Source organism: Python bivittatus, unplaced genomic scaffold, assembly GCF_059951505.1.
Source record: "Python bivittatus isolate LINGU-HERP-01145 unplaced genomic scaffold, Pbiv_v1 ctg000370_np1212, whole genome shotgun sequence".
Taxonomy (NCBI): domain Eukaryota; kingdom Metazoa; phylum Chordata; class Lepidosauria; order Squamata; family Pythonidae; genus Python; species Python bivittatus.
The window spans coordinates 610479-634020 of NW_028277062.1; the positions used below are offsets into that span (position 1 = coordinate 610479).

At 49.3% G+C, this 23542-nt stretch overlaps 2 protein-coding genes across 5 annotated transcripts; both read right to left on the bottom strand.

Moving 5' to 3' along the window:
- Nucleotides 1-125: 125 nt before the first annotated feature.
- Nucleotides 126-6954, bottom strand: HAUS4 (HAUS augmin like complex subunit 4). 3 transcript variants are annotated; one of them, XM_088142206.1, is made up of 10 exons: nt 6865-6954; nt 5802-5865; nt 5568-5710; nt 4440-4598; nt 3428-3568; nt 2948-3044; nt 2670-2815; nt 2252-2382; nt 858-926; nt 126-395 (listed from the first exon to the last, which is right to left on the bottom strand). In XM_088142206.1, exons 2-10 carry the CDS (start codon nt 5842-5844, stop codon nt 218-220), a joined length of 1107 nt encoding a protein of 368 aa, XP_087998332.1. In that variant the 5' UTR covers nt 5845-5865; nt 6865-6954; the 3' UTR covers nt 126-217. The 3 variants fall into 3 exon arrangements, with proteins under 3 accessions (XP_087998332.1, XP_087998331.1, XP_025029715.1); XM_088142205.1 differs by lacking the exon at nt 6865-6954 and adding an exon at nt 6413-6532; XM_025173947.2 differs by lacking the exon at nt 6865-6954 and adding an exon at nt 6413-6527 and having other exon boundaries at nt 4482-4598.
- Nucleotides 6955-10112: 3158 nt separating this feature from the next.
- CUNH14orf93 (chromosome unknown C14orf93 homolog) lies at nt 10113-22681 on the bottom strand. 2 transcript variants are annotated; one of them, XM_007439449.3, is made up of 7 exons: nt 22591-22681; nt 19010-19626; nt 17912-18178; nt 17693-17754; nt 16646-16749; nt 16233-16345; nt 10113-11433 (listed from the first exon to the last, which is right to left on the bottom strand). In XM_007439449.3, exons 2-7 carry the CDS (start codon nt 19517-19519, stop codon nt 11032-11034), a joined length of 1458 nt encoding a protein of 485 aa, XP_007439511.2. In that variant the 5' UTR covers nt 19520-19626; nt 22591-22681; the 3' UTR covers nt 10113-11031. The 2 variants fall into 2 exon arrangements, with proteins under 2 accessions (XP_007439511.2, XP_087998333.1); XM_088142207.1 differs by lacking the exon at nt 22591-22681 and adding an exon at nt 21307-22276 and having other exon boundaries at nt 19010-20164.
- Nucleotides 22682-23542: the final 861 nt, after the last annotated feature.

Below are 23542 nucleotides of genomic sequence, written 5' to 3' on the forward strand. Positions count from 1 at the left end.
GTCAGAAGGTTTTAGTGCAGCAAAAGAAGGGTTCCCAAATAATCCTTCTGTGCTGAGGCGAGGTGGGAGGGCAGGAGGGGGAAGAGAGATACTTGGCAAGACGAAAACAGCCCAGGCACACGCGGTTATCTTATTTGTCTTCCAAGCTTTATTGCGTGACATTTCTATTATCCACTAACAGTGTGCAAACGGCCGCAGTTCAAACACTTCAGCCACTTCAGTCTTTGTTGAATTCCGTCAGCACCCAGCGCCGGTTCTCAATCACTGCTTGCAACCTTGTGTATTCTTTCACCAATTCCTCAAATTCGGGGCCAAGTATCTCGTAGTTCGAAAGGATCTTGCGGGAAGCGGCTAGATCTTGTTCTTCTTGGCTCAGGCTGGCCTGCAAGTTGTCCCTGGAGCAGGACCACAAGAAGAATAAAAGGTGTATGCAAAGTTTTTGCAAGGCAGAATTGCATGGGGGAGGCCCATTGGATCAGCCGGTCCCCTTCCATGCAGGCAGTTTCTTCCCACATTCCATTCCTGTCTATGAATTTTCCCCATAAAGCTGCAATGAATTCATTTTTTAGACTCTTCCGACTCTTTTTAATGATACTAGCCAAATCCCCAGTGAAGAGGGAAGCCATCAGAAAGTTCTCTGCCAGCTGATGCCCCAATTGAGGGTAGCCAAAAATGTTGGCTTTATTTTTTTTGGAAACGTCCCTGCCAACAAGACTTTGTTTCACAATTATCACCTCCCAGCTGCAATCGGTATTCACTCATACTGTACTTATGGGACCCGCAGGATTCCTGCCTCGTTGCCCCACCAGCCACCATAAAGCCAGACTGTCTCCCAAGCTATGCAAACACCAGCTCACCTCATCATCCGATGCACGTTCACTTTCTCAGGTGTGTAGGTTTCCAAAAGGATGTTCAATTCCTCAAGCCTACGGGAAGCAAAACTGTTTGGAGCAGGACTGGTAGACTCCAATCTTCTATTCCTACCAGAAAGAATGTCTTTTGCCAGCTATCAATCTATCTGGAGAAGCTTTTCTGGAATGTCAACCATCCATGAGCCTGTCTTTAACAAGATTCTGGAAGCTGCTACTAAGGCAAAAGTTTATTATGAAAGTTTTATTGGGAAAATTGGCATGATGAATTTACGGTCTTGCCTTCCAATTCGTTTCCCACTTTCATTCATAGCGCTGGCTTTAAGGGATGAAATAGTCTATCAGTCTGGGACCTTGCTGCCTGATGCAAAACTTTCTTCCCTATCTATCTAACCCAGCCTTGGAACATCTTCAGAAGCTGTTCTTTATGAGCCTCTTCAAGCATAAAGTGGCTATCTGAGAGACTGTGTGCATAACATGCCCTTATTATTAAACACAGTAAAGACAAAGAATAAAACAACACTTAATCCTGTAACTTTCAATCAAATATAATATTCTAATATAAAATAAAGAGCCACTAAACTAAACCAAAGGGCCCATGACATAGAACACCAGCATCTAGAGCAGTGTTTCCCAACCTCAGCAACTTTAAGATGTGTGGACTTCAGCTCCCAGAATTCCCCAGCCAGGATGGGAATTCTGGGAGTTGAAGTCCACACACCTTAAAGGTGCTAAGGTTGGGACATACTAGTCTAGACATTCAAATTAACAGGGAAGTCTGTCTGTCTGTCTGTCTGTCTGTCTGTCTATGAATGAATGAATGAATGAATGAATGAATGAATGAATGATTGATTGATTGATTGATTGATTGATTGATTTCCCAGGGTTCATGAAAAAGAAGTGTGACTTTTCAATTACAAGCTGGGAATTTTCTACTGGAAGGCAGAAGCAGGCTTTATACCAAATCCACCTTCAATTCCTGTCGTTTGACTTTTAACTCTTATTCCTGTCTGTTCTTTTTGGCTTTTATAGCCTATGATACATTTTATGGTGCGATGCTAGTTTGCCCACTAAACTATTTATCTGTGCTCATTTTTCATTTTTTGAAGGCCTTCGAAGCTTTAATCAGTTAGATCCAGGCAAGCTTTGCACACAGAGAGCTAAGAAATATCCTGGCTGCGTAAGACTCATGCGGCATTACCGACTCCATTGCTACATCAGCCTCTTCCAGAGAATGACGCTGTAGGAGGAGAGCCCTCTGACTCCCAAAAGCTTACATCTTTTCATAAAATTTGTTCATCAGAAAAGTTGTTCCCAGACTCTTTCTGATTTTTTTTTTCAGAGAATGGTGTGAGGAAGAAAGAAACAGGGTAGGATCTCACCGTATCTTGAGGAACATGGCGCTGCATTTAATCTCCAGATACTGGGTGTTGAGCTGGTCAAGTTCGGACTGGACACCGAGGCGAAATTCACGGGCCAAGCGTTTCAGCAGGGCTAAGCAACGTAACAGGACCTGAAACAAACGGGGAAGGAAAATGCAAAGAAATTATCACAAAGGAAGGTGCAAAACACACCAAGCCACCATGAACATCCAAGGACTGGCCATCCTTTGCACAGGTCTGTCTAGTGCAGTGTTTCTCAACCTTGGCAACTTTAAGATGGGTGGACTTCAACTCCCAGAATTCCCCAGCCAGCATGGCTGGCTAGGGAATTCTGGGAGTTGAAGTCCACACATCTTAAAGGTGTCAAGGTTGAGAAACACGAAACAGACAGACCAAAGTTTTCTTCTGCACCCTCTACCTGGGGATAAGCAGCTTTTTGCTGCTCCAGGCATCCTATAAGTTCTTCCTGTTGAGCTCTGGCCTCCTTCAAATGCTGCTTCTCGGTCGCTAGACTCTCTGCCAGGGTGCCAAGCATAATACTCTGGGCTGCTCCTCCAGCACTATCTGCAAGGAGCAAATGGAGAGGCATCCATTTAAAAAAATCCCCACACCAGGAGTCCCAGGCTGCGCCCTTGGCTCCCACCAAAGGGCACAGTCTTTCTCCGTGCCCCCCAATGTGCTGTCATTCCAATTTACCACTCTCAGGGCGATAGTAGCCGAGCAGAGCCAAGCATTTGGCCTTCAGAAGTTTCTCCAGCTCGGTAGGGAGGCGCTTCTGCATTTGCTCCAGTTCCTAGGGAAAGACAGGAGTAGAATCGTTATTCCTCTTGCGGACCCACTTTAATTGTCCCAAATCCTCTCCAGAATTATTAGGGATTTTATTGCAGACAACGTTCCCCTGCTCAGAATTAAGACTCTCAGGTAGATTCTTCATCGGGGCATCCGTTTTAGGAGAGCATGGAGGCCGAGTAATCCCATCTACTTCTGATGGAATTTGCCACACAATCCAACAGACAGATCCACCCTGTGGGTATCAGAGCCCCTAAAAGAGGAGCGAAGCTCAAGCAGGAAATATTATAGCCAGGATCCTTGCCACGAAGGAAAAGCGTATTGATGCGGCTTCAATAGACCGGCCTCTCAGGACCAATTGATGGGGAAGCAATGTGTCGATCTTACTTGGTGAGCAGGGAGAAACTCCGTTAAATTAGCGGGTTCCAAGCCTAAGACAGACGGACGGCTGTTTTGCAGAGAAGAATCAAGATCAAGCACACGCTTTAACTCCGCTACTAGAAGCTGGTGCTCCAGGGTTTCCAGGAACTGAGGGCAGGAAAAGATTTAGGAAAAAAGGCAAATCATTTTAACGCAACCAAGATCTTCCTGCCAGACACCCCACTAAGCCTGTGTTTCTCAACCTTGGCAACTTGAAGATGGGTGGACTTCAACTCCCAGAATTCCCCAGCCAGCAAAGCTGGCTGGGGAATTCTGGGAGTTGAAGTCCACCCATCTTCAAGTTGCCAAGGTTGAGAAACACTGACTAAGCCATAAAACATCTGGCTGGCAAGCCCCAAGAGCAAAGCCAAACAAATCACATCATGCCTTATGTAAAGTTGGCCACTACGTTAAGCCACAATGGGGTCTGGGTTTTGCTTGGCAATGCGTGTGACCAGTCACAGTGGCTGGCTTAATTACAGTTAACGCTTTAGCGTGTTTTACCGTCCTAGCTCCAAGCAAGAGGCCACTGACGTATTTATTGCATTGTTATCCTATCTTTTTTCTGAGAATTCAAGAGATGCTCGTGAGGTCCTGCCCAACAACCAAGCGGCTACAAGGAAACGTCTCGCTCAATGCCATTCAACGATCTTTGCGATCACAACTCACAAGCTTCTCTACTGCGTAACTGCGACTCACTTCTTGGCTCCGAGTCTCATCAAAAATGCTCCGATCCTGGCTTTCTCCGTGCACACCATTTTTATATCCCTTATGAAAACCTCTTATGAACCTTATGAAAACCCAGTTTAACACAATGCAATTACTGAGTTCACATCAAACCCTCCGCCCAAACAAATTAATTTACATTCCACCTTTCTGCTCTGCTGAGCCGAGCACCAAATCCAAGCTTAATGTGGCGGGTTGGTTTACATAACTTGGCAAGTCAATGTAACCCTCGGCCGCCAACTGCCCAACGTGCCTCGTTGAACGGGTGATGCAAATGTTTCTTTTCAAACATTACTTTTTTGTCCTGGGGGGCCGGATCAGCTCCCAATTCCAACAAAGCTTCCTGCAAAAGTCGCTGTAACGCTTCCCACTTTAACCAGTTTGCCCGGTGCATTTGTAATTCTTTCGTTGCCTACGAGAGAAGAAAGTAGAAAAGGGCTTAATAACGGCACGGGCCCTTGCTCCATAAATTAAACAGCTGTTGGCACGAATTGCAGGCCGGGGACTCCCAGCGCTCCAGCCGAGATAACCTTGTCAAGTGAGGAGTCACCATCAGAAGGCTAAAGCTTTATATCACCCTTTTGCAAGCAGACACCCAACAGCTGATGGAGACCCATTTTTCCAAGACTTCCAAGAGTTCTCACCAGAGGGAGAATTAACCTCCAGTTAACCCTCTTTGCAGATGTGCAGGATACAGCGGGACCCTGCACGTTTTTCTCATTTAACCCAGGAAGAACTGAGCTACCGGATTCACACAACACACCGGGTCTTTAACTGAACTGGGTACAAATGTAGAGTATTTCTGTTGTTTCCTTGTGGTCGCAGGGGTTTCTTATCCCACCCAGAGTCACAATCTGCGAGACAGGCAGCTACTGTACGTCAGTGAATATAATAAGTAAAAAATGTCTGCCTCAAGGTAAGCTGAATTACTTAGCTTACGTTTATAAATATTTTTCTTTTAGTTGTCATTTTATTGCTGTGCCCTGCAGAGAAGATCCACTAGATTTCTCACACGCTGAGCAGTGAATATGATGTCATTTGCCCATTCTGGCTTGAGAGAATCTGCAAGGCAATACAAGACCCAACCAGGGTCTTCCCTAAGGTCTAAACCAGTGTTTTTCAACCTTGGCAACTTTAAGATGGGTGGACTTCAACTCCCAGAATTCAACTCCCCAGAATGCTGGCTGGGGAATTCTGGGAGTTGAAGTCCACCCATCTTAAAGTTGCCAAGGTTGAAAAACACTGGTCTAGATCCTCACTTCCCTCCATCTCATTTGCAACAGCCCCCCCACCCCCACCCCAACCAAGGAAAGATTGGGTTTTCAGGAATATGAAATCCTAAAAACCATTTTCTTGCCCCCACAACAATATCTCACCCCACCTCTTCCAACGGCTGGGCCAAAGCGATGCTCATCCCCGAAGAATCCATATGCTTTGTCAGAACCATAAGAAGGTTAGCCAAGCCAGGATAAGCAGACAGATCACCATCTGTCAGTGAGCAAGGGGGCAGCTGGCTCCTCCAACCTGTGGAAACAGAAAGGGGCGGGGGGAAAGCTGATTTCCCCCCCCGTTCTAGACGCGGTAACTTTTCCTCCCACAAGCCCAGGGCAATTACCTTGTTGCAGGAATTTCCCATCGACAGCTCCTGAAGCTGCCATTCTGCCCGTTTCTCGGGGAAACTGCCCAGAAAAAAGCAAACGAAATTGGCAGAAGCCACGTTAGGATGGAGGGAGGGGTTTGATTGGGGGAAAAGTGGCTAGAAACTAAATCCAGGTGACCCTTTTTGGGGCAGGACGTTGGTAGGAGTAGGTAATGTGGACATCTGTTTTTTTCAACCTGGTGCCCTCCAGAGGGACCGGGCAACCTCGTGCCTACTCAGGACAGCCAAGAAGGGGCTGAGGTTTTCGCCAGCGGAGGAAAAGGGGTGGTTAGGAGCTGAATTCGTGCCCAGTTGGGGCGCCGGAAGGTGGCAGAATCCCGTGCCCCGTTTATAGGGGTGGTGCCAAGTTTCTTGGAGAGAATTGAGGGCGGATGCTCCCCAAAAGTTGACCGAGTCTCAATCCCCTCCTCTCTCACATGGCATGGAAGCCACGCTCCCATCTGACAGAGCTGCGCCAGGGAGCTCGTTTTATTTATTTATTTATTATTCAATTTTAAGGGGGGGCTTTCCTAAGCTAAGGTTCGCTTCAGAGCGGGTTCACACGACCTGCTGCCCTTTGGACTCACGCCGAACGCCCTGCGTTGTGTGAATGCAGCCTCCCGGGCATGGCTCTTGTCAATCTTCCCTGCCAGTCCCAGAGGGATCCTGACTCTCTCCCCGCCACCAGGGAAGCGACCCCAGAGCCCCCCCACTTCTGCAGGCTCTGCATCCCGCCTCCCAGAATGCAACCCCCCCCACCCGAGCATCACTTCCCCTTGCACTGTGGGCCACTGTAGGGAGCCTTTCCAACACCCGCCCCTCGCTTTTCCTCGCTGTGCCCTGCCAAGCTGAGTGGCAGGCCGAAATGCAACCGGCGCAGTTCTCCTTGAGGCTGCACCGGTTCCGTTTCTGCCCCCGAACTGCAAAGCAGAGGAGGAGCGGGGGGAGAGCGAAAGAGGTGGGGATTCTACCCGCAAAGGCATCGCCCCATTCATCCCCGGGCAGCCCCCGCTCCCCTAGCAAAGCCCTCGCAGCCAACCTGTGACGTCACGAGAAGGCGTGGTTCCTTTACCCGCCCTTTCCCCCCCGCGCGTTCGATTAAGCGCCCCTCCCCCGGCCAAGGACCAACTCCAACGTTCGCTCTGCGCGCCGGGAAACCCCCGGGAGGCTCGCAGGAGGAAATTGGTCGAGCTCGAGACCACGAGGGGAGGGAGCTCAGAGGGAAGCCGCCAATGGGCGAACGAGAACCGCAAGGGGAGGCGTGGCCTTGATAAGAGCGGGTCGGAGCCGGAGGAGGGGAGGGGAAGGGCTCCAATCGCTTTTAGCCTCCGGATTGGCCAGTGCCTGGGAAAGTTCCTTTGAAATCCACAGGGGGCGCTGTCGGACTCTTCCCCAGCCCCGGCATTTGGCTAGCTCGCCTTCTCCAACCAGGCGCCCACCCGGTTAATTCTATCAGATTCGGCTTGCAAAAATCCGGACGAAAAATCTTTGCTGCCTTTTACCGGTCGTCCAGGTTTTCACCGCCCAGGTCTGGCAGTCCCGTCCTTAGTCGTCTAGGTGCAAACTTGCATCATCCCCAGCCAGCATGGGTTTTGGTAGGGAGAGTCAATGCACTGGACATTAAATTTAGGAAGCATGGTAGGAGTGGAGGGGACCCCGGCTGCATCCTCGTTCGATCAGTCCTCGCTCTCCTGCAAAGCAGCAAGGAGCTCCAACTTCTGGGTCAAAGTTGGAGGGTACCCCAGCGGGCATCTAGTCAGGCCAATCCCCCTCTTATGCACTGCTGCCCAGTTCCTCTGGTCTTAGCCTGTTATGCATTTAATTATTTAGTAATTTCACATTCTCTGCTTGGTACAGGAGCTCGAGGTGGAGTCTGCAGCACTCCCTATTTTCTCTCTACAACAACCTTGTGAGGTAGGTTGGGCAAGGGTGACTCGGGGAGCTTCCATGGCTGAGAGTGAACTAGAACCTTGGTCTCCCCAGTGCTGGTCCCACACCTAAACAATAATCCTAGTTTAATTGGTTTAACAAGTAGTCCTCATTTAGCAACTGCCTCGTTTAGTGACCATTCACAGCTACAACATCTATGAAACAGTAACTTTGCAACCAATCCTTGCATTTATGACCTTCGCAGGTCTGTAAAAGGAAAACCGAAGGAAGATCATAAGCACAGTCATGGTTTCACTTAGCGACTGTTTCACTTAATGACCAAGTTGCCAGTCCCGAATGTGGTTGCTAAACAAGGACTATTTTTATTGGCTAAATAACCACTGGTTTTGTGCACTCAACCATGGTTTTCAAGCATCTTCACATGATAGTCAAAGCCAAAATTAAACAAATGTTATGGGGTAATGTTACGTGTGAACGCAGCCTTTCAGTTATCCACACATTCCAACTATACCTATATACATCCGCACCCACGTTTACTACTTAGGATATGATCTGGTGAACTATACATCTGCACTTTTGGCTCCCAAAATTAAAATATGGGTTTCAAAACCACAAATTCCTTTTGCAGCAAACGGATCATTCAATAATTTTAGGGAAGACTCGACAATAGAGGCGTTATTCTCCGGGATGATAAAGCAAACCAACCAACCAAGACTTTATCCAGCAGGAACAATTTTCAAAGTCTGAATGTCTAAGGCTGCAACCTTACACAGGCATGCAGAATTGCACTTTAAGCAAAATATGGATCAACAGAGAGAGCTCATTCTTTCCTTTTCAAGATCAGTCAGATGCAGTTGAGCTAAAACTCTGTTTTCAGGCAGGTGTCTCTGAATCTCATCCTGTTTCCCCCAACCAGGTTCCCTCATCTGTCCCAAACTGCAGTTGCTGAAATGCAGCTGTCTCAATACCCTGAAATCTTAATTCTGCAAGGACAGCCATTTCCACTCGACCTACATCACTGCTCTTCCCTTTCCCCCAACCCCGGTTTTCCATTTATGCTTTCCTGGCGAATGAATTTGCAAAGAACAAATTTAAAAAATAACAATTCAGGAGTTTGGAATTTGGAAGTAGCCTGACAAATGGGATTCTTCCTCATGCTTGGATCTGATCCTTTTTTTTTTTTAACCTGAGGAGGAGGATTTGAAGCACCTTCAGCACATTAAACAGGTTCTCCCACCCAGGATGTCCATACCTTCTCCAACGGTCCAAGAGTTTCTAATCCTCACCAGAAAAAGGAAATATAAAAGAACAAACAAGGGAAATAGACAGCTTATCTGTGGCACAGAAACACAGTTACAGAGCAACATGGAAACCAACGGGCTGCAGGATGCAAGATAAAGAGGGGACACTTCTCTGATTTTTTCAAGATTGGAAAACCACAGGGAACAAGTATTTTCCTACAGAAGCGAATATGTGTAGCTCAGGGTTGAAATGTGGAGTCCTTGCGGTTCTCTGAGCTTGGTTGTTTTCTTGCAAACGTTTCGTTACCCGGCTAGGTAACATCTTCAGTGCTGGAAGGGAGTGGGGTTTGCTCTCTGTTTATATACAGTGGCTTGCCCTGCCAGTGTTGGGGGGTGCTTTATTTTATTTTCTTCTCCTTCCTAACCAAGAAACTACCAGGAGAAGAAAAAATAAAATAAACCACCCCCCAACACTGGCAGGGCAAGCCACTGTATATAAACAGAGAGCAAACCCCACTCCCTTCCAGCACTGAAGATGTTACCTAGCTGGGTAACGAAACGTTTGCAAGAAAACAACCAAGCTAAAAGTGTTTTCCTACATGAGGGCCATTTTTCCACTTGTACTACTGAGAAGAGCCACCAGAGGACAGACACGGCTCATTGTATGCACGGCATACACTAGGCCAATAATGACAGCAAGACACCCAGAGATGTTTTAGCTCATCCTCTTCTCTTACAAACAACCCTTTAATCTTCCTGCAAATAAAACCAAGATCAGCCTCAAAGATATTTCAGCCGAAGGGTTTTGCTAATGAGATGGTGTGCAGCCACCTTTTCCCTCCCTGCTAGCGTCCAACTCTTTGTAGCCAATCATCCATCAGTAGCCAAACCTGTAGGAGTTAATATTTGGGATTTAAGGAATGCAAAACATAAGCCAAAGATGGTTGGGAGTCACCAGTGTTGGTTTCCACAAACCCCAAGGGGATGCCAAGTTAGGTTTGGAATGCAATTCACACAGCTACATACAATGGAGGAAGATGGTAATACACACGTGCTCATTAACTAGTTGTGTTTTTCGACCTTGGCAACTTTAAGATGGGTGGACTTCAACTCCCAGAAATCCCCAGCCAGCAAGGCTGGCTGGGGAATTCTGGGAGTTGAAGTCCACCCATCTTAAAGTTGCCAAGGTCGAAAAACACTGAACTAGACGCTGGAGCTTAAGGTATCACACCAACATAGGAAGAGTCCCAAAGTCCAAAATTTTGATTTCAATGAAAAATCTTCATGAATAACCTAAGCATCTTTTGACAGGCAGGAACCCTGTTGACAGCAATAGCAGGCTTTTGTTCAACACATATCCCACCAGGGCTATCTGCAGGATGTGGTCAAAAGAGTCAAGGTGGGTTTCACAGTTTTTTTGACCCCACCTTCTTGGCTCTTTCTGACCCCACCCTGCAGACTTTACCCCACCATCAAGACCCAGCCTTTACTTCACGTCCTGAGAAGAGTCCATCTATATCGTTTATACCTGCAGGATGCTTCAGTTTGAAAAAGTACATCCCCCCCCCCCGAATTGCGGTTGCTCTTTTAAAAGCACAACTATCACTGACGATGGCCCTCCAATGCTCACAGACTCCCCAGCAGCCTTGGTGCCTGAAACGCAAGAATGCTCCAAGGCGGGAAGAGTTCATCCACCCAAATTTCTCACCCAACCCCGTTCGTGATGCAAACGTGGCTTTTTGGAGACTCTCTACTTTGCTTCCCGTTGGACTTAAATTTAAGTCTGAAGGGAGAGAAATCTCTTTGCAATCCTTCCCCCTAAAAGGTTACACAGTCCTCCTTCTCTGCTCTAGAACTGCCATTCTAACACTGAAGGTTCTCTTTTTTAGATTCATCCACCTCTTCTTCACTGCCCTACCAGGGAATAAAGAGAAGCAGGCTCCTAAGAAAAACTGTTTCAATTCTGGCCCGCGGTTGGCTTTCCTCCTCGCCCCAAATAGATAGCAAAGAACGCCTTTCACATGAGCTCCTCTCCTTCTGCTGGTCCTCTTGCCACGAGTCAAGGGGGTCCTCGGTCACTCATCCTTTTCCACTTTGATCTCCACGAAAGAGCTGAGGTCAGGGCAGAAGCCTTTGTGGCTGGGCAGGTGGGAAGGGGTGCCAGCTCTGGGGTCTTCCCCTTGGAAGTGGGGGTTGTAGAGATGCGGGGGCAGAAGCTGGGCTTCTGCCGAGGGCAGGCGGTCGGAGGGTGGCCCATACACGCGGTTGGCTTTCGTGCCATGTTTCGAGTTGGCATCCAGCCGGTAGCAGAGCTGAGAGAGAGGCGTAGCTCGGAACCGGGGGGGTCGCGCCACCCACACGCCGGGCTCGCTGACACTGTCTTCCTCATCTGACATGAGCTCTTCGGTTACCCCTTGCCACAGATGCTGCTCTTCCGAGCCGAGCAGCCGTGCCACCCCTGAGCGGTTTGCAAAAAGCTGGGGAGAAAAGAGGCTCCAATGAGTCCTTCCCAGAATATCACAATTGCCTTCACTCCTGCAATGACCCACCCCATCTGTCGTCATCTGCTTATTTCATCCTTTCCCAGCCCAACCTCTCCCCCCATTCGGCTGGGCGGTCATACCTCTGCAATTTTGGTTGTGTTTCCCTCTTGGGCCAGCGGTCTAAAACCTCTGCCCTGCGTAAAGACTTCTTCAAGGCCTAAGGGGGGCCTGGGGGCCCTACATCCAGCTGGAACTAACTGGGGCTGGGCCTAATTTCAGCTCCTCCATGCATCTTTTGCCCCACATTTGGCAGGCTGACCCAGGAATCAATTCCATGGCAGAGAAAGAGCACACGCTCCACGGATGATCACTGTGAATAATGCAAACAACTCTTGGCAGCCCAGGGTTGAAAGCTGGCGCGCCCCTTCACCCGGCTTGCTGCTCCCCTTTGTGAAGGTGAATGCCCCCTGGAGCTGCAGAGGGCGGTCTGGGAGAGAGAAGCTTCGATTGAGACCAGCTCAATTTTTCTTGCTTTGGAAAGGAAAGCTAGTCTGCTTCGATGAATGATATTGGAAAACCAGTGGGATGCAGACATCAGAGTCTGGTTTCCTGAGTTCTATTTTTCAGCATTTTTCTCAGCCTGCCATCTTACACGTGCCCTGCATGCATGTTTGGGAATAAACCCTCCAGAACTGAGGTGGCACTTAAGATTAAATATACGCTAGACAACCCGTGACTGGTCGGGTCTCCTTTCAGAAATATTTCCTTACCTAAACAGAGAAAGAATTACCACGGCTGGGCAAAAAACCAGCGGGAGAGGGAGTGATTTCTGATTTCCTGCCAGCTTCCCCATTGATTTTCCTTGTCGGAAGCTGGCAGGGAGCATCAGAAATCTTCCTTCCTTCCTTCCTTCCTTCCTTCCTTCCTTCCTTCCTTCCTTCCTTCCTTCCTTCCTTCCTCCCTCCCTCCCTCCCTCCCTTCCTCCCCTTCTTTCCTTCCTTCTTCTCATTCCCATGTCCTTCCTTCCTTCCTTCCTTCTTTCCTTCCTTCCTTCCCTCCCTTCCTCTTTCTTCCCTCCCTCCTTCCCTGTTCCTTTCTTCCTTCTCATTCCCATGTCCGTCTGTCCGTCCTTCCTTCCCTCCTTCCTTCTCATTCCATGTCCTTCCTTCTTTCCTTCCTTCCCTCCTGTCCCTTCCTTTCTTCTCATTCCCATGTCTGCCATCCATCCATCCTTCCTTCTCTCCTGTTCCTTCCTTCTTCTCATTCCCATGTCCATCCTTCCTTCCTTCCTTTCCTTCCCTCCCTTCCTTCTTCTCATTCCCATGTCTGTCTGTCCGTCTGTCCTTCCTTCCTTCTTTCCCTCTCTCCCTCCCCACCCGGTAGCAGCCACTTACCTGCCTGCTGGCCTTGGACTTGCAACTTCCTGCTGGCTTCCCCACTGACTTTGCCTGTGGGAAGCTGGCAGGGAGCATTGGCAATCACAATTGAGTTTAGACTTCTTGCTGGCTTCCCCACTTGACTTGTGGGAAGCTGTCAGGGAGCGCGGGAAATGACTATCACATGACCTGAAACGGCCAAAACTGCCAAATTTCAATCCCATGGGAGTGATCGGTCCCAGATTTTGGATGCATTCTGTAAATTAGCCCATTTGAGGTACCTTGGTTAAAAAAGTGTTGCCCTATGACACACTGTTTCACCCAATTTGAAGTTACAGACAGACATGAGAATTTTAGTAGTCTATAGATAGGATCAGACAACTAGCTGAGCTGCTAATTAGAAAAAAATGTTTTTATGGTGGCTTGTTTTAAGAAGCCAAAGAGCATCCTGCACCTCACCCTTTGGTCTCTTACAGCAGGGTTCCTCAACCTCAGCAACTTTAAGGTGGGTGGACTTCAACTCCCAGAATTCCCCAGCCAGCATGGCTGGCTAGGGAATTCTGGGAGTTGAAGTCCACCCATCTTAAAGTTGCTGAGGTTGAGGAACCCTGTCTTACAGCACATCTTAGGCACATTGGCTCTGAACAAAGTCAAACTTATTTCTCTGAAACTTCTGTTCACGTCTTAATGAGATTATCACCTTAAAAAGATCCCATAGACACTTACCGATTAGGGACCTTGCTTGTTAAGCAAACCATAAAACTTGCTTCATTCACGTAAATCAGGTCCAGTCCCACGAAAGGCTCATCTTAGAACTTTGACAGTCCTTTCCTACTTGTTAAATATTACAAGCCTGCGACTGTTTCCTGGCCATGAATGGGCGATTAACAGGTGACTGAATTCTATTTAAAAAGTTATTATATTCTGAGCATTAAACAAACCATCAAAAAAGAGCTGTGACCAGCAGGGACAGCCTACTGAATTCAGTCTGTTTACCTCCAAATAAACCAGGATAAGACTTTCATGGGCATCCATGGGGGGGAGGTGAGAAAGAAAAAAAGTGAAGCCGCTTGTACGACGACATCACAACACATGTGATATCCTTGTGGCTTCTTCTGGATGCCAACTTTCATGTTTACTCAGAAGTAGGGGTAATTGCAATGAACTGGATCCAGAATTGGTAATTACCTATGGAAGACCCACTGAAGTAAGAGGAACAGTCATTACCAGCTTAAATCCCACTGACCTCAACGGTCTACTCTAAGAAGTCAGCAGGAAACTACACCTGCAAGACATTTGCTACCCCGCTCCTGCCTCTGTTCTGACTGGATGCTGCAAGGGGGCGTCCTGATTTTGGGTGTGCAGCGCATGATAACCACAGCGATTGGTTGACTCCTCCTGCTTCCTGCCCTCACCAGCCAATCAGAAGAAAAGGGGAGGATCTGGCTTCGGGACTCTGCCTATCATTTCTAGCCTCTTTCCTGTACCTACTCCCCTGTACCTATCATAACCTGCGCTGAACAAAGTTGTTTTTTTTTCCAAAAAGGCACGAGGGGTGCTGAGACCCAAAGCACTGCTTTTATTCAGAATTTCTCTCTCCTTTCCTTTCCTTCCTTTGGCACCAAACGCCAGCTTCCAACTCCACCATGCCTTGGGGGGGGCATGTCAGTCCCATCATTCTATAGAATCTATTCCATCTGGATCTGAACTGGTAAGGTAGTACAGGTAGTCCTTGTTTAGCGACTACAATTGAGACTGGCAACTCGGTCGCTAAGCGAAACGGCCGCTAAGTGGAACCACAACTGTGCTTATGATCTTACTTCAGCTTTCCTTTGCTTTACAGACCTGCAAAGGTTGTAAACGAAGGCTTGGTGGCAAAGTTACTTTTTCACGACTGTCATAACTGCGAATGGTTGCTAAACGAGGCAGTTGCTAAACAAGGACTACCTGTAATACACTTACAGCATTCCCAGATGAGGAGCCTGGCATGGCTGCCATCTAGAGGGGTTGCGGTCTAGTGCTATCACACAATTTTGATCAACCCCTGGTGCAATACGATATAACACTGGTTCCTTTTGTTCAGGGAGACAAAAGGATGCAGCAGATGGGGTTGAAATAGCCACTAACAACCCCTCTTGTTGTTTGTTGTTGTTCAGTCGTTAAGTCGTGTCCGACTCTTCGTGACCCCATGAACCATATTGCGCCAGGCCTTCCTGTCCTTCACTGCCTCCCTGAGTTGGCTCAGTTTCATGCTCATTGCTTCCGTGATGCTCTCTAACCATCTCATCCTCTGCCGTCCTCTTCTCCTTTTGCCTTCAATCTTTCCCAGCATCAGGGTCTTCTCCAAAGAGTCCTCTCTTTGCATTAGGTGACCAAAGTGTCTGAGCTTGAGCTTCATTATCAATCCTTCCAATGAGCAGTCAGGGTTGAACCCCTCTTGACCCCACCCATATTAGACCCCTGACTTCACCTCCGACATAACTCATGGCAAAGTGTGATTTTACACACCTTCCGGTGTCCTTCCACTATGTCGGAAGGCAGAAAATGCTATTTTAACTTGAATAGAGCTAAGGGCAATCTAAATAAGTCTCAGGTATGGGAGAAGATGAAGGCAGAGTCATGGTGACATGGGAGAAAACGCACATTGCCAGCACATATTTACACTGTAAATCAGTGTTGTCCAAACTTGGCCACTTTAAGATGAGTGGACTTCAACTCCCAGAATTCCCCAGCCAGCCATGAGTTGAAGTCCACTCATCTTAAAGTGGCCAAGTTTGGACAACACTGCTGTAAATGTAGGTGCAAAGCAGGGGGGAGGATGACTAAATCTAAATTAAATCCAATAAGGCTTAATCCCAATGTAACACTGATAGAGCGCCAGACAGGTGTGTGTCATCTCATGAACATAATAGAACTGACACCTCAGTAAATACAATTAAGAAATGTGTAAAAATAGAAGAAGTTTGCATTTGAAAATAAATGTGGTTAAGGCCAAGTTGAAGAGCAGACCGACATTTTATGGACTTGAGAAGGAGAATTTGCCTATATTCGTGAAGAAGCTTGAGATCAGCTCACATTTAAATATTTTGTAGGATGAAACCGATAGGATTTAATTTCAACGTCGGCCTTTGGAATTTCAGTAGCCTGACCGACTGAAAAGAACGTGCCCCTTATTAGCTAGCTCGCCAAACCTCCCTTATTCCTTCACCTGCAAGGGAAAAAAATGGCTTTTCCTTTATAGATTTCAGTGAGAATATTGGTGCAATTGCCTCTTTCACATCAGTGCCAGCTTTAACATTTTTGTTTACAGACATCCTGAAATAAAATCGATGGAAGTCTATATTGGCTTTTAAAAGTGACGAAAAAATGAGGTAATAAATGTGTGGAATTGGTCCTCCGCTGTCTGCTATGCCTTACCCGATAGCGCCTACTACGCAGTTTCTTCTCCTCTTTCTCCTTAAGCCCTTTGAAAGGATTGAGAGAATTTCGATACTCGCGTCGCTTCGTCAGAAAGTAGGCCACACAGGCCCCTAAGAGAAGAAAAAGGGTCTGTGTCTATGTGTACAGAAATCACAAACACGGAAAGCAAAATTAGGGTCTAGAGGCTGTTCCATAAATGTCTTTATGTACCCAATCAACCAACATTTCAAATATCATCAGTTGGTTTCGGAATAAATGCCAGGAGCTATTTCCAAAGTTGAAGAAAATTTTCTGAATGTTTACCAAAGGATGGAGATTTTTTTGGTGGGGGGGAGATAAATGTTGGGTACGTTCTAGTAATAAAAGCCAGAAACAAAATGGGTGGGAAATTTCAACAAACACCACCTTACCTTTTAGTTCCTTATCAGTATAGTTATGATGATTTGAGACCAATTCATGCTTCAATTTTTCCAGCAAAAATTTCACTACAGAAATATTCCATGAAGACTTAATGCTACAAAAGAGGGAAAGAAGTCAACAGCACAGCAGATGAGACAAGAATTAGGAGCAGCAAAAACAACAGAAAAAAAAAAAAAAGCATAAAATCACAATAAACACCTCACTAAAACACCAATGCTTTCTTAAAATGTATGGGAAAAGCACAGACCTTTATGGCATTAAAAACATTATTAAGGGAGGAGCTAAGCGAGAATTTGTGGGAAAGGAATTTCACGTTGGGTGGTACCACTGAAAAGGCCCTTACTCTGATAAGTCTGCCTTGCACCACTGGATGAGTCTATCTGGAGAAAATGTTCTGGTGACCATCTTAACGCTCTGATAGATTCCATAAACTATGACCCTCACTCATCCGACACCACCTTCCACAAACACATAAAGGATTCTTGCTCCTTGTTCAATTTTAGAGCATCACCAGTACAAACCATGGTTTAGGACACATTCTGGCCAAGATGTCTTTAGGAAAGCCCCTTTACAACTCTAACTAAACTTTTAAGAGTGTGAAACCAAGACGCATCTCCCTTTTCCCCTTCCTTGCCGTAATATAGCTTTTCAGTTCTTCACACCAAAGAACCGCTCTCCGGTTGATAAAGTGCTACGCCCATTAATCTATAAATCAGACCCAACTGATAATAAAGGGGGCATCAGAAGGGAAGACGTTGGGATCCACTTCCTTAAGAAAGCAGGCGGACAGACAAACCAAAGAAAAATCTTGGGTGGGTTTGTGCATTATGGTACACTGAAACACCATTTTGACCCGCAGACTGTAGCAGTGATAAAAAGACCACTCTGAGCGTCTGCTTTCTACGCGGCTCCTTGAAAGCCCAACTCACCCTGAAGGTTATCCTTCTTTGACAGGAAAGCAAGGTCCCAAGGCGATAATTAAATAATTAGCAAACCCCAACTTCTTCTCACATTGGCTCATCCCCACGAACGCTCACCTTTCCGCGCCATCAAACCGCTTTTCATTGGTGATCTGGTTGTGAACATTATGGACCAGTTTCTAGGGGAGGAAAGAGAGGACAGCGTGAATCTCAGCTGAACGATGCCCCCATCCCCAAACTATGAAAAACAGCCCAGCATTCGGACCACCTTTCCAGGTGGTTCCTGGCTGGGTGCCTTGTAGGACCACCAGCTCTGCCCTGAGGAAGTCAACTCACTGATAACACCAGGTCCCTCTTACGCCTGGCGTTCTTCTGCCCAAGGTTTCGGCTTCTGCAAGGGAGGCTGGCAAAGCCTAAGGAGAAATGGGGTTCCCCGTTCGTGGCATCTTCATGGGTCGTGCTGATAGGAGAGACCTCTGGACAGGAGAGGGGCTCATCCAGAGGTTGTAGAGGGGGCTGATGAGGCATCGGCGGGGTAGGAGAAGAGGGAGGAACGTAGACCTGTTGCATTGGGGCATCTCCTGGAGGGCATTCCTCGGCTACCTGGGAGGAGAGGAAGAATTATACACATTGTGCCTGAACAACAGCCTCCCTCTTGCTCCAATTTCCAACTGCCTCTGTTTCAGCATTTCCAAACAGCCGATTCCTCGAAACCTACATTTCATGCCACTGTATCCTTGACACAGCCTTTCCTTTCACCCCCTACAGCAGTGTTTCTCTACCTTGGCCACTTTAAGATGGGTGGACTTCAACTCCCAGCATTCCCCAGCCAGCATGGCTGGCTGGGGAATTCTGGGAGTTGAAGCCCACCCATCTTAAAGTGGCCAAGGTAGAGAAACACTGCGGTAAAGTCTCCCTAGGCACATGCATAACAAACAGGGAGTTTCTTTTGGACATTAAACAGGTATGCCCTGCAAATGTGAAATCTACGATGCCCCGAACACGCATTTGGAAACAAAGCCTCTTCCAACTGCCCACGAAGATCACGCCCAGCCCAAATGGCAGGGAGCCTCAACCGCGCTTTTCTACGCCATGCCACACAATTTCCCAGCGCTCCCTGGCTGCCAACCCCAACTCAGCCCAAGCTCTCCATTCGCCCCGAGGAGCACCAACCCCATTCCCAGATCGGGGTTGCGCTCCCCATCACGCCGGGGGTTTTAGCTCTCGCCACAGCCTCTCCAGCCCAGGACGCGGCAGCAGCGCAGCCTTGGCGCGACTCCCAGAATGCCTCCCCCGGAGGGGCTGGTTGGCAGGGAAGGCGAGAGATGCCATCAACTATTCATAATGCCATCTGTGCCTGACCGGAGGGACAGGGCCACAGCATGGATTTCACGGGGTAGGAGAGACGGGGGCACCCGACTCCAGCCTACGTACTCCGCCAAGGGCTGGCACGGGCGAGAAGGCCAAGGGCTCGGGCCGCCCCACTGCTGCCGACGCTGCTCCCAGCTGCCGCAATTCTTCGATGACCACCTGGACGCCGTTCCCAAAGCTTTCAGCCTCTCGTTCCTCCTCATCTTCGGGGTCCTCTTGCGGCTCCTCGGGCACGCGCAGGGGGCTGGCTTTGAAGGCAACGGGCGGCCCCCGGCGCAGGGCCGCCACGTCTTCCTCCAGACGTCTCAGGGCGTCGTTGTTGGCCTTCGCCAAGTTCAGCGCCACCTCGGCCAAGCCGACGGCCTTTTCCACCCGCTGGTAGATGACGTGCAGAAGCTGTTCCGAGGACTGGACCGTCAAGCCGGTCCCCGTAATGGTGATGGGGGTGCAGGGAGGGGAAGGCGGCGGTGGGGCAGGGGTGGGAGCCCCCGGCTCCTGCTTGCAGGCGCAACAGCAGCATTTGGCCTCTTTAGCGTGGGGGGGCGAGAACAAGATGGTGGCGCTGAACGACATGGGAGCCCCGTGACTTGGGAGAGCAGTCGGGAGAAGGCAAGATGGCCCCGGTCTGGATTGGAGAGCAACAGGAGGGGGCCCACCCCCTCGCAAGACAAGGCACCGGGCTGCCGAAGGAACAGAAGATCAAGGAAAATAAAGGACTTTTATTAGGGTGGCTCAGCGCCAGGCATTCATCCCAGGACAGCTGTGGAGGACTTTTCTCAGAACGTCGCGGAGACGCGGACCAAGGCTCTCCCCTCTCGCGGTGCAGAAAAATCCCTACCCGACCTCTGCACCCCAGGCAGAAGCGGAAACCGCTAGAAGTGGGCCAAGGCGCTTCTAACTTGGTGCCGAACTAAACGGGCGCTCAAAGCAGGAAGCCTCCAGATGCTTCCGAGCGTCGCCTTGCTCCGCCGTTTCATCTGAATTGTGGCATTGTCTGGCTCTGGCGCTACGGTGGAAACTCTATTAACTCACAGCTGACCTCTTGTAAATTTTATTTGCAGCCTCCGGAGCGTCTTGTCAGCGGAGTCTTGCAATTAACTCAGCTCTGAGAGGGAGACGGTTCCTAGGAACAGGTGGATGTCATCTTTTCAAAAACAAGGGATTCACCATTAATTGTTTGTTCAGCAGCTCCGGGACGGCGCCAGGGACAATCCGAACCTACCAGAAAACCCCAATAAAGCTTAAATTAAACGCCTGCCACATCGGCACATTATTCCATCACGCTTCTGAGTAAGTCGGACTGCTCCACCCGGAGACCAGCAAGATTCCTCACCGTTGTGAGCTTTGCAATTCCTATACATAATATTTTACGCAGCACCTCTGCAGCTTCAAGATCCTTTTGTCCCTTGTCTGCCCCCCCGCCCAGCCCCGGGACTCCATTTTCTCCCTACTTTGATGGAAAAGTTCTGGAGAATTAAAAACTTTGCAATTACCGAGGGATCTTTGAGCCGGTCTACTAGAACAGCGGCCCCGGTATAAGTTGCCGTTTATTCACTACCTTTGCAAAAACATCTTGAGCCATTAACCAGCTGCACGTCAGCGGAGTACGCGTGCTTAGCTTTCGGCTCAGTTCACACGACATGCTTCATCCGATTCCCGGGTTAACCGATGTTTCTGGGTGGGCACAACACAGCGCACCCTAAACTAACCACGGTGGAAATGACTCTAGCCAGCGGAGGGTATTGCGGGAAGGCAGGCGCTACATCTCTGAACGGCTTCCCGAAGCGTGTTCGGGGAGCGCAGCGCGTCGTGGGAACGAAACCTGGGTTCCTGGCAGGAACCGGGGATCGCGATCCCGAGGCGGCTTTGCAAAGGAGCCCCCGCGTCGCCAGGTTCAGACGCCGCGCGCTCGGCTCCGGCCCCGCGTTCCAGGGCTCGGAATGGAACGCCGCGCCGCGCAACGTTCCATCCCGCGTGTGCAGCGCGGGGAAAGGCGAGGCGCGCGCGGGCGAGCCGGCCCCGCCGCCGTGTACAAAGGGAAGGGCTGTGGTCTCCGCCCTTTCCTTTCCGATTGGCCGGGGCGCAGGAGCCGGAGGCATCGGATTGGCTGCGAGCCCTGGCGCCTTGCCCCGGAGACGAGAAGGGGAGGGGAAAGCCGCCGAGACGGAGAAGGGGCGCCTTCGGGAGATCTGCGAGGCCAGACGCTTTGCAAGGCCGCCTCTGCGATTCGGCTGCTCCCTCCTGTGTTGAGCCCGCAGGAGGCGGCCGTTATAGAACCAGGTTCAGAGCAGCGGGATCAAGTCAAGGGTCAGATGTTTTCCTAGCCGCCTCCCCTGCAGAGGACCGCAAATAAAATATACCTGCATCCTTGCCACATTTCCCCAACGTGCCTTGACGGGACGCTTCAAAATGGCTGATTCTGGCCAAGGTCATTTGCCAGGGGCGTGCTTTGCCATAAAGGAATTGACGAAAGGATACTCGTCGTGAATCGGCCCTGTCTGAACTCAGGATTTCAGACTTTTTTTTCCTTGCAATCTCCCTCCCTTGCTCTCCCCGGTCCCTGAAAAGTCCCCGATGGATACCTGTACATCAACCAAAGCTTTCAAGCCATAAAATTTAATTTGCACCTGCAAGCCAAGCTCGCTTATTGCTCTTTTTATTTTAGGCTTCGGGCCTCAATCAGCTGGGTTCCCATCTTGCAAGCACAATCCTGCTGCACCGTATAATACAGACCCTCCCATTTATTACTCTGCGTCACTTCGAGCCGGTTCCTGTGGCCAGACATTGCTATTCTCCTCCAGGTTATATCCACTTAAAACACCTTTATTTATTCTTTTAATGGCCGTGGAATCAAAGTCCAGAACAGCTCCCATAACCAGCTTCTGTACTTCTAAGTGGCTAGAAGAGGAGCAGGAGAAACCCTCCTTTACAGCTTTGTGGCTTTTTGGCAGATGGATTGGGGGGAAAACATGACAAGCACCCATTAAAGCAGACCCCGCTCCAAATGATACTGAATAAGCCCCGCTAACGCTAACCATCGCCTCGTGCAAACCCAAGCGACCTGAAATGGAGACCGAAAGGCGGACTTCGTTAAACATCCCCCAGAAATACTGCAAGGCTGTCCATAGTGGGCCTCATTGCTGGAATCTTCTCTGCTTCTTTCTCTAGAGCTTTTGGGAAAGGTGCCTTCTCTCCCCGGGCACGGCACGCCCATCACCCTATCCTTTTGGGATGAACCGCTGCACGCCCACCATGAAAGGTAGATCCTCGTCCCCCCACCCCATTTTTTTAGAAACCCAATGGTGCAATCCAAGTGCTTTGTGGGGTAATGAAAACCATGCTATCCTCTCGAACATCCATTGTCCTGAGCTTCTGTACGCCTCTTTATCGCTTCCAAGCCTCCCCTGTATCTCTGTACACGTCAGCCTGTCTAGCCATTTTGTACCTTCATGTACACCTTTTCTACCAGCCGTCCTCCTCCCCTCGTTCTGCTCCAGAGAAGCCTCCTCGGCTTCGGCGTGTATTTCCCTGGCAAAGCCAAAGGAAGGGGGCTGGGATTCCCCCTCCCGCTCTTTGCAATCCGTCCCCAGTTTCCCCCTGATCCCATCCCCACTCCCGCACACGCATCCCTGGGCAAAGGATACTGGAAGGTCGTACAGCTCTTTGTATTCGCGTGTGTGTCCATGTGTGTGTGCAAAAAGGGGGGAAGATGTGCACCCTGCTGCCAACCGCCACACCCCCGTGCTCTTCCCTCTTCTGCCCTGATTGGCCAGTCTCCTGCACGCACATGAACACACACCAGAGCTGCACACGCATTCCTGAGCAGGGCCCCCGCAGGGAACATCTACTAGAGCTGGGCACTGCCAATTTTTCCCTCTCCTTGAGACGCACATTCAGCCTCATGGTTTCCTCTCTAGCGGCTCTTCCAGACCGTCCCTTGATCTTCACCTCACTCATCTCAGTGTTTTCTTGGGCTCTTCTTGACCCCCAATTCCCTTCCTATGCTGGCTCCCGCCAGCAGCATTTTGCCGGGGAGCGCTGCGCCCAAGACACGCCCCAGCCCTCTTTTGGCGGCTGTTTCTTCCCTAGCGCTTTCCCCTTCCATCCCTTTGCAGTTCTGCAAAACCCTTCGCCTGTTTTCCCACCCTTTTGTAAACCGGTTTCATTCATTCCTCTTAGCTAGCATGAAGGGAGCTCTGAAGAAGACACTTCAAAAGCAACCTTTGTTTAAAGAGAAAAACCCTCTTCTACAAGCTTGGCCCGCCTTGTTCTTTTCATCCCTGTTGCTGCCCTGAAGCTTACAGTAACCTTTTCCGTTCACATTAGGGCCTTTGCATCGCACACACAGCCTTCATGCCAAGGGAACCAGCAAAGGGATGGGAAGGGGATGCTTGGCCGAGGGCACTGCCAATCTCAGAGGAAGAGGAGGGTTGGGCACGGCCTCTCTGAGAAAGGCAAAGAACTCAGGGTTATTTAAGGCATGGGACTGTAAACATCACCAGTCCGGACATAGTGCAAATCATCACAGCAGTTAAGAAATTGGTTTGGTTCCTTCCCCTGAGAACACATCCACGCACGCTGACAGGATTGTTTGGC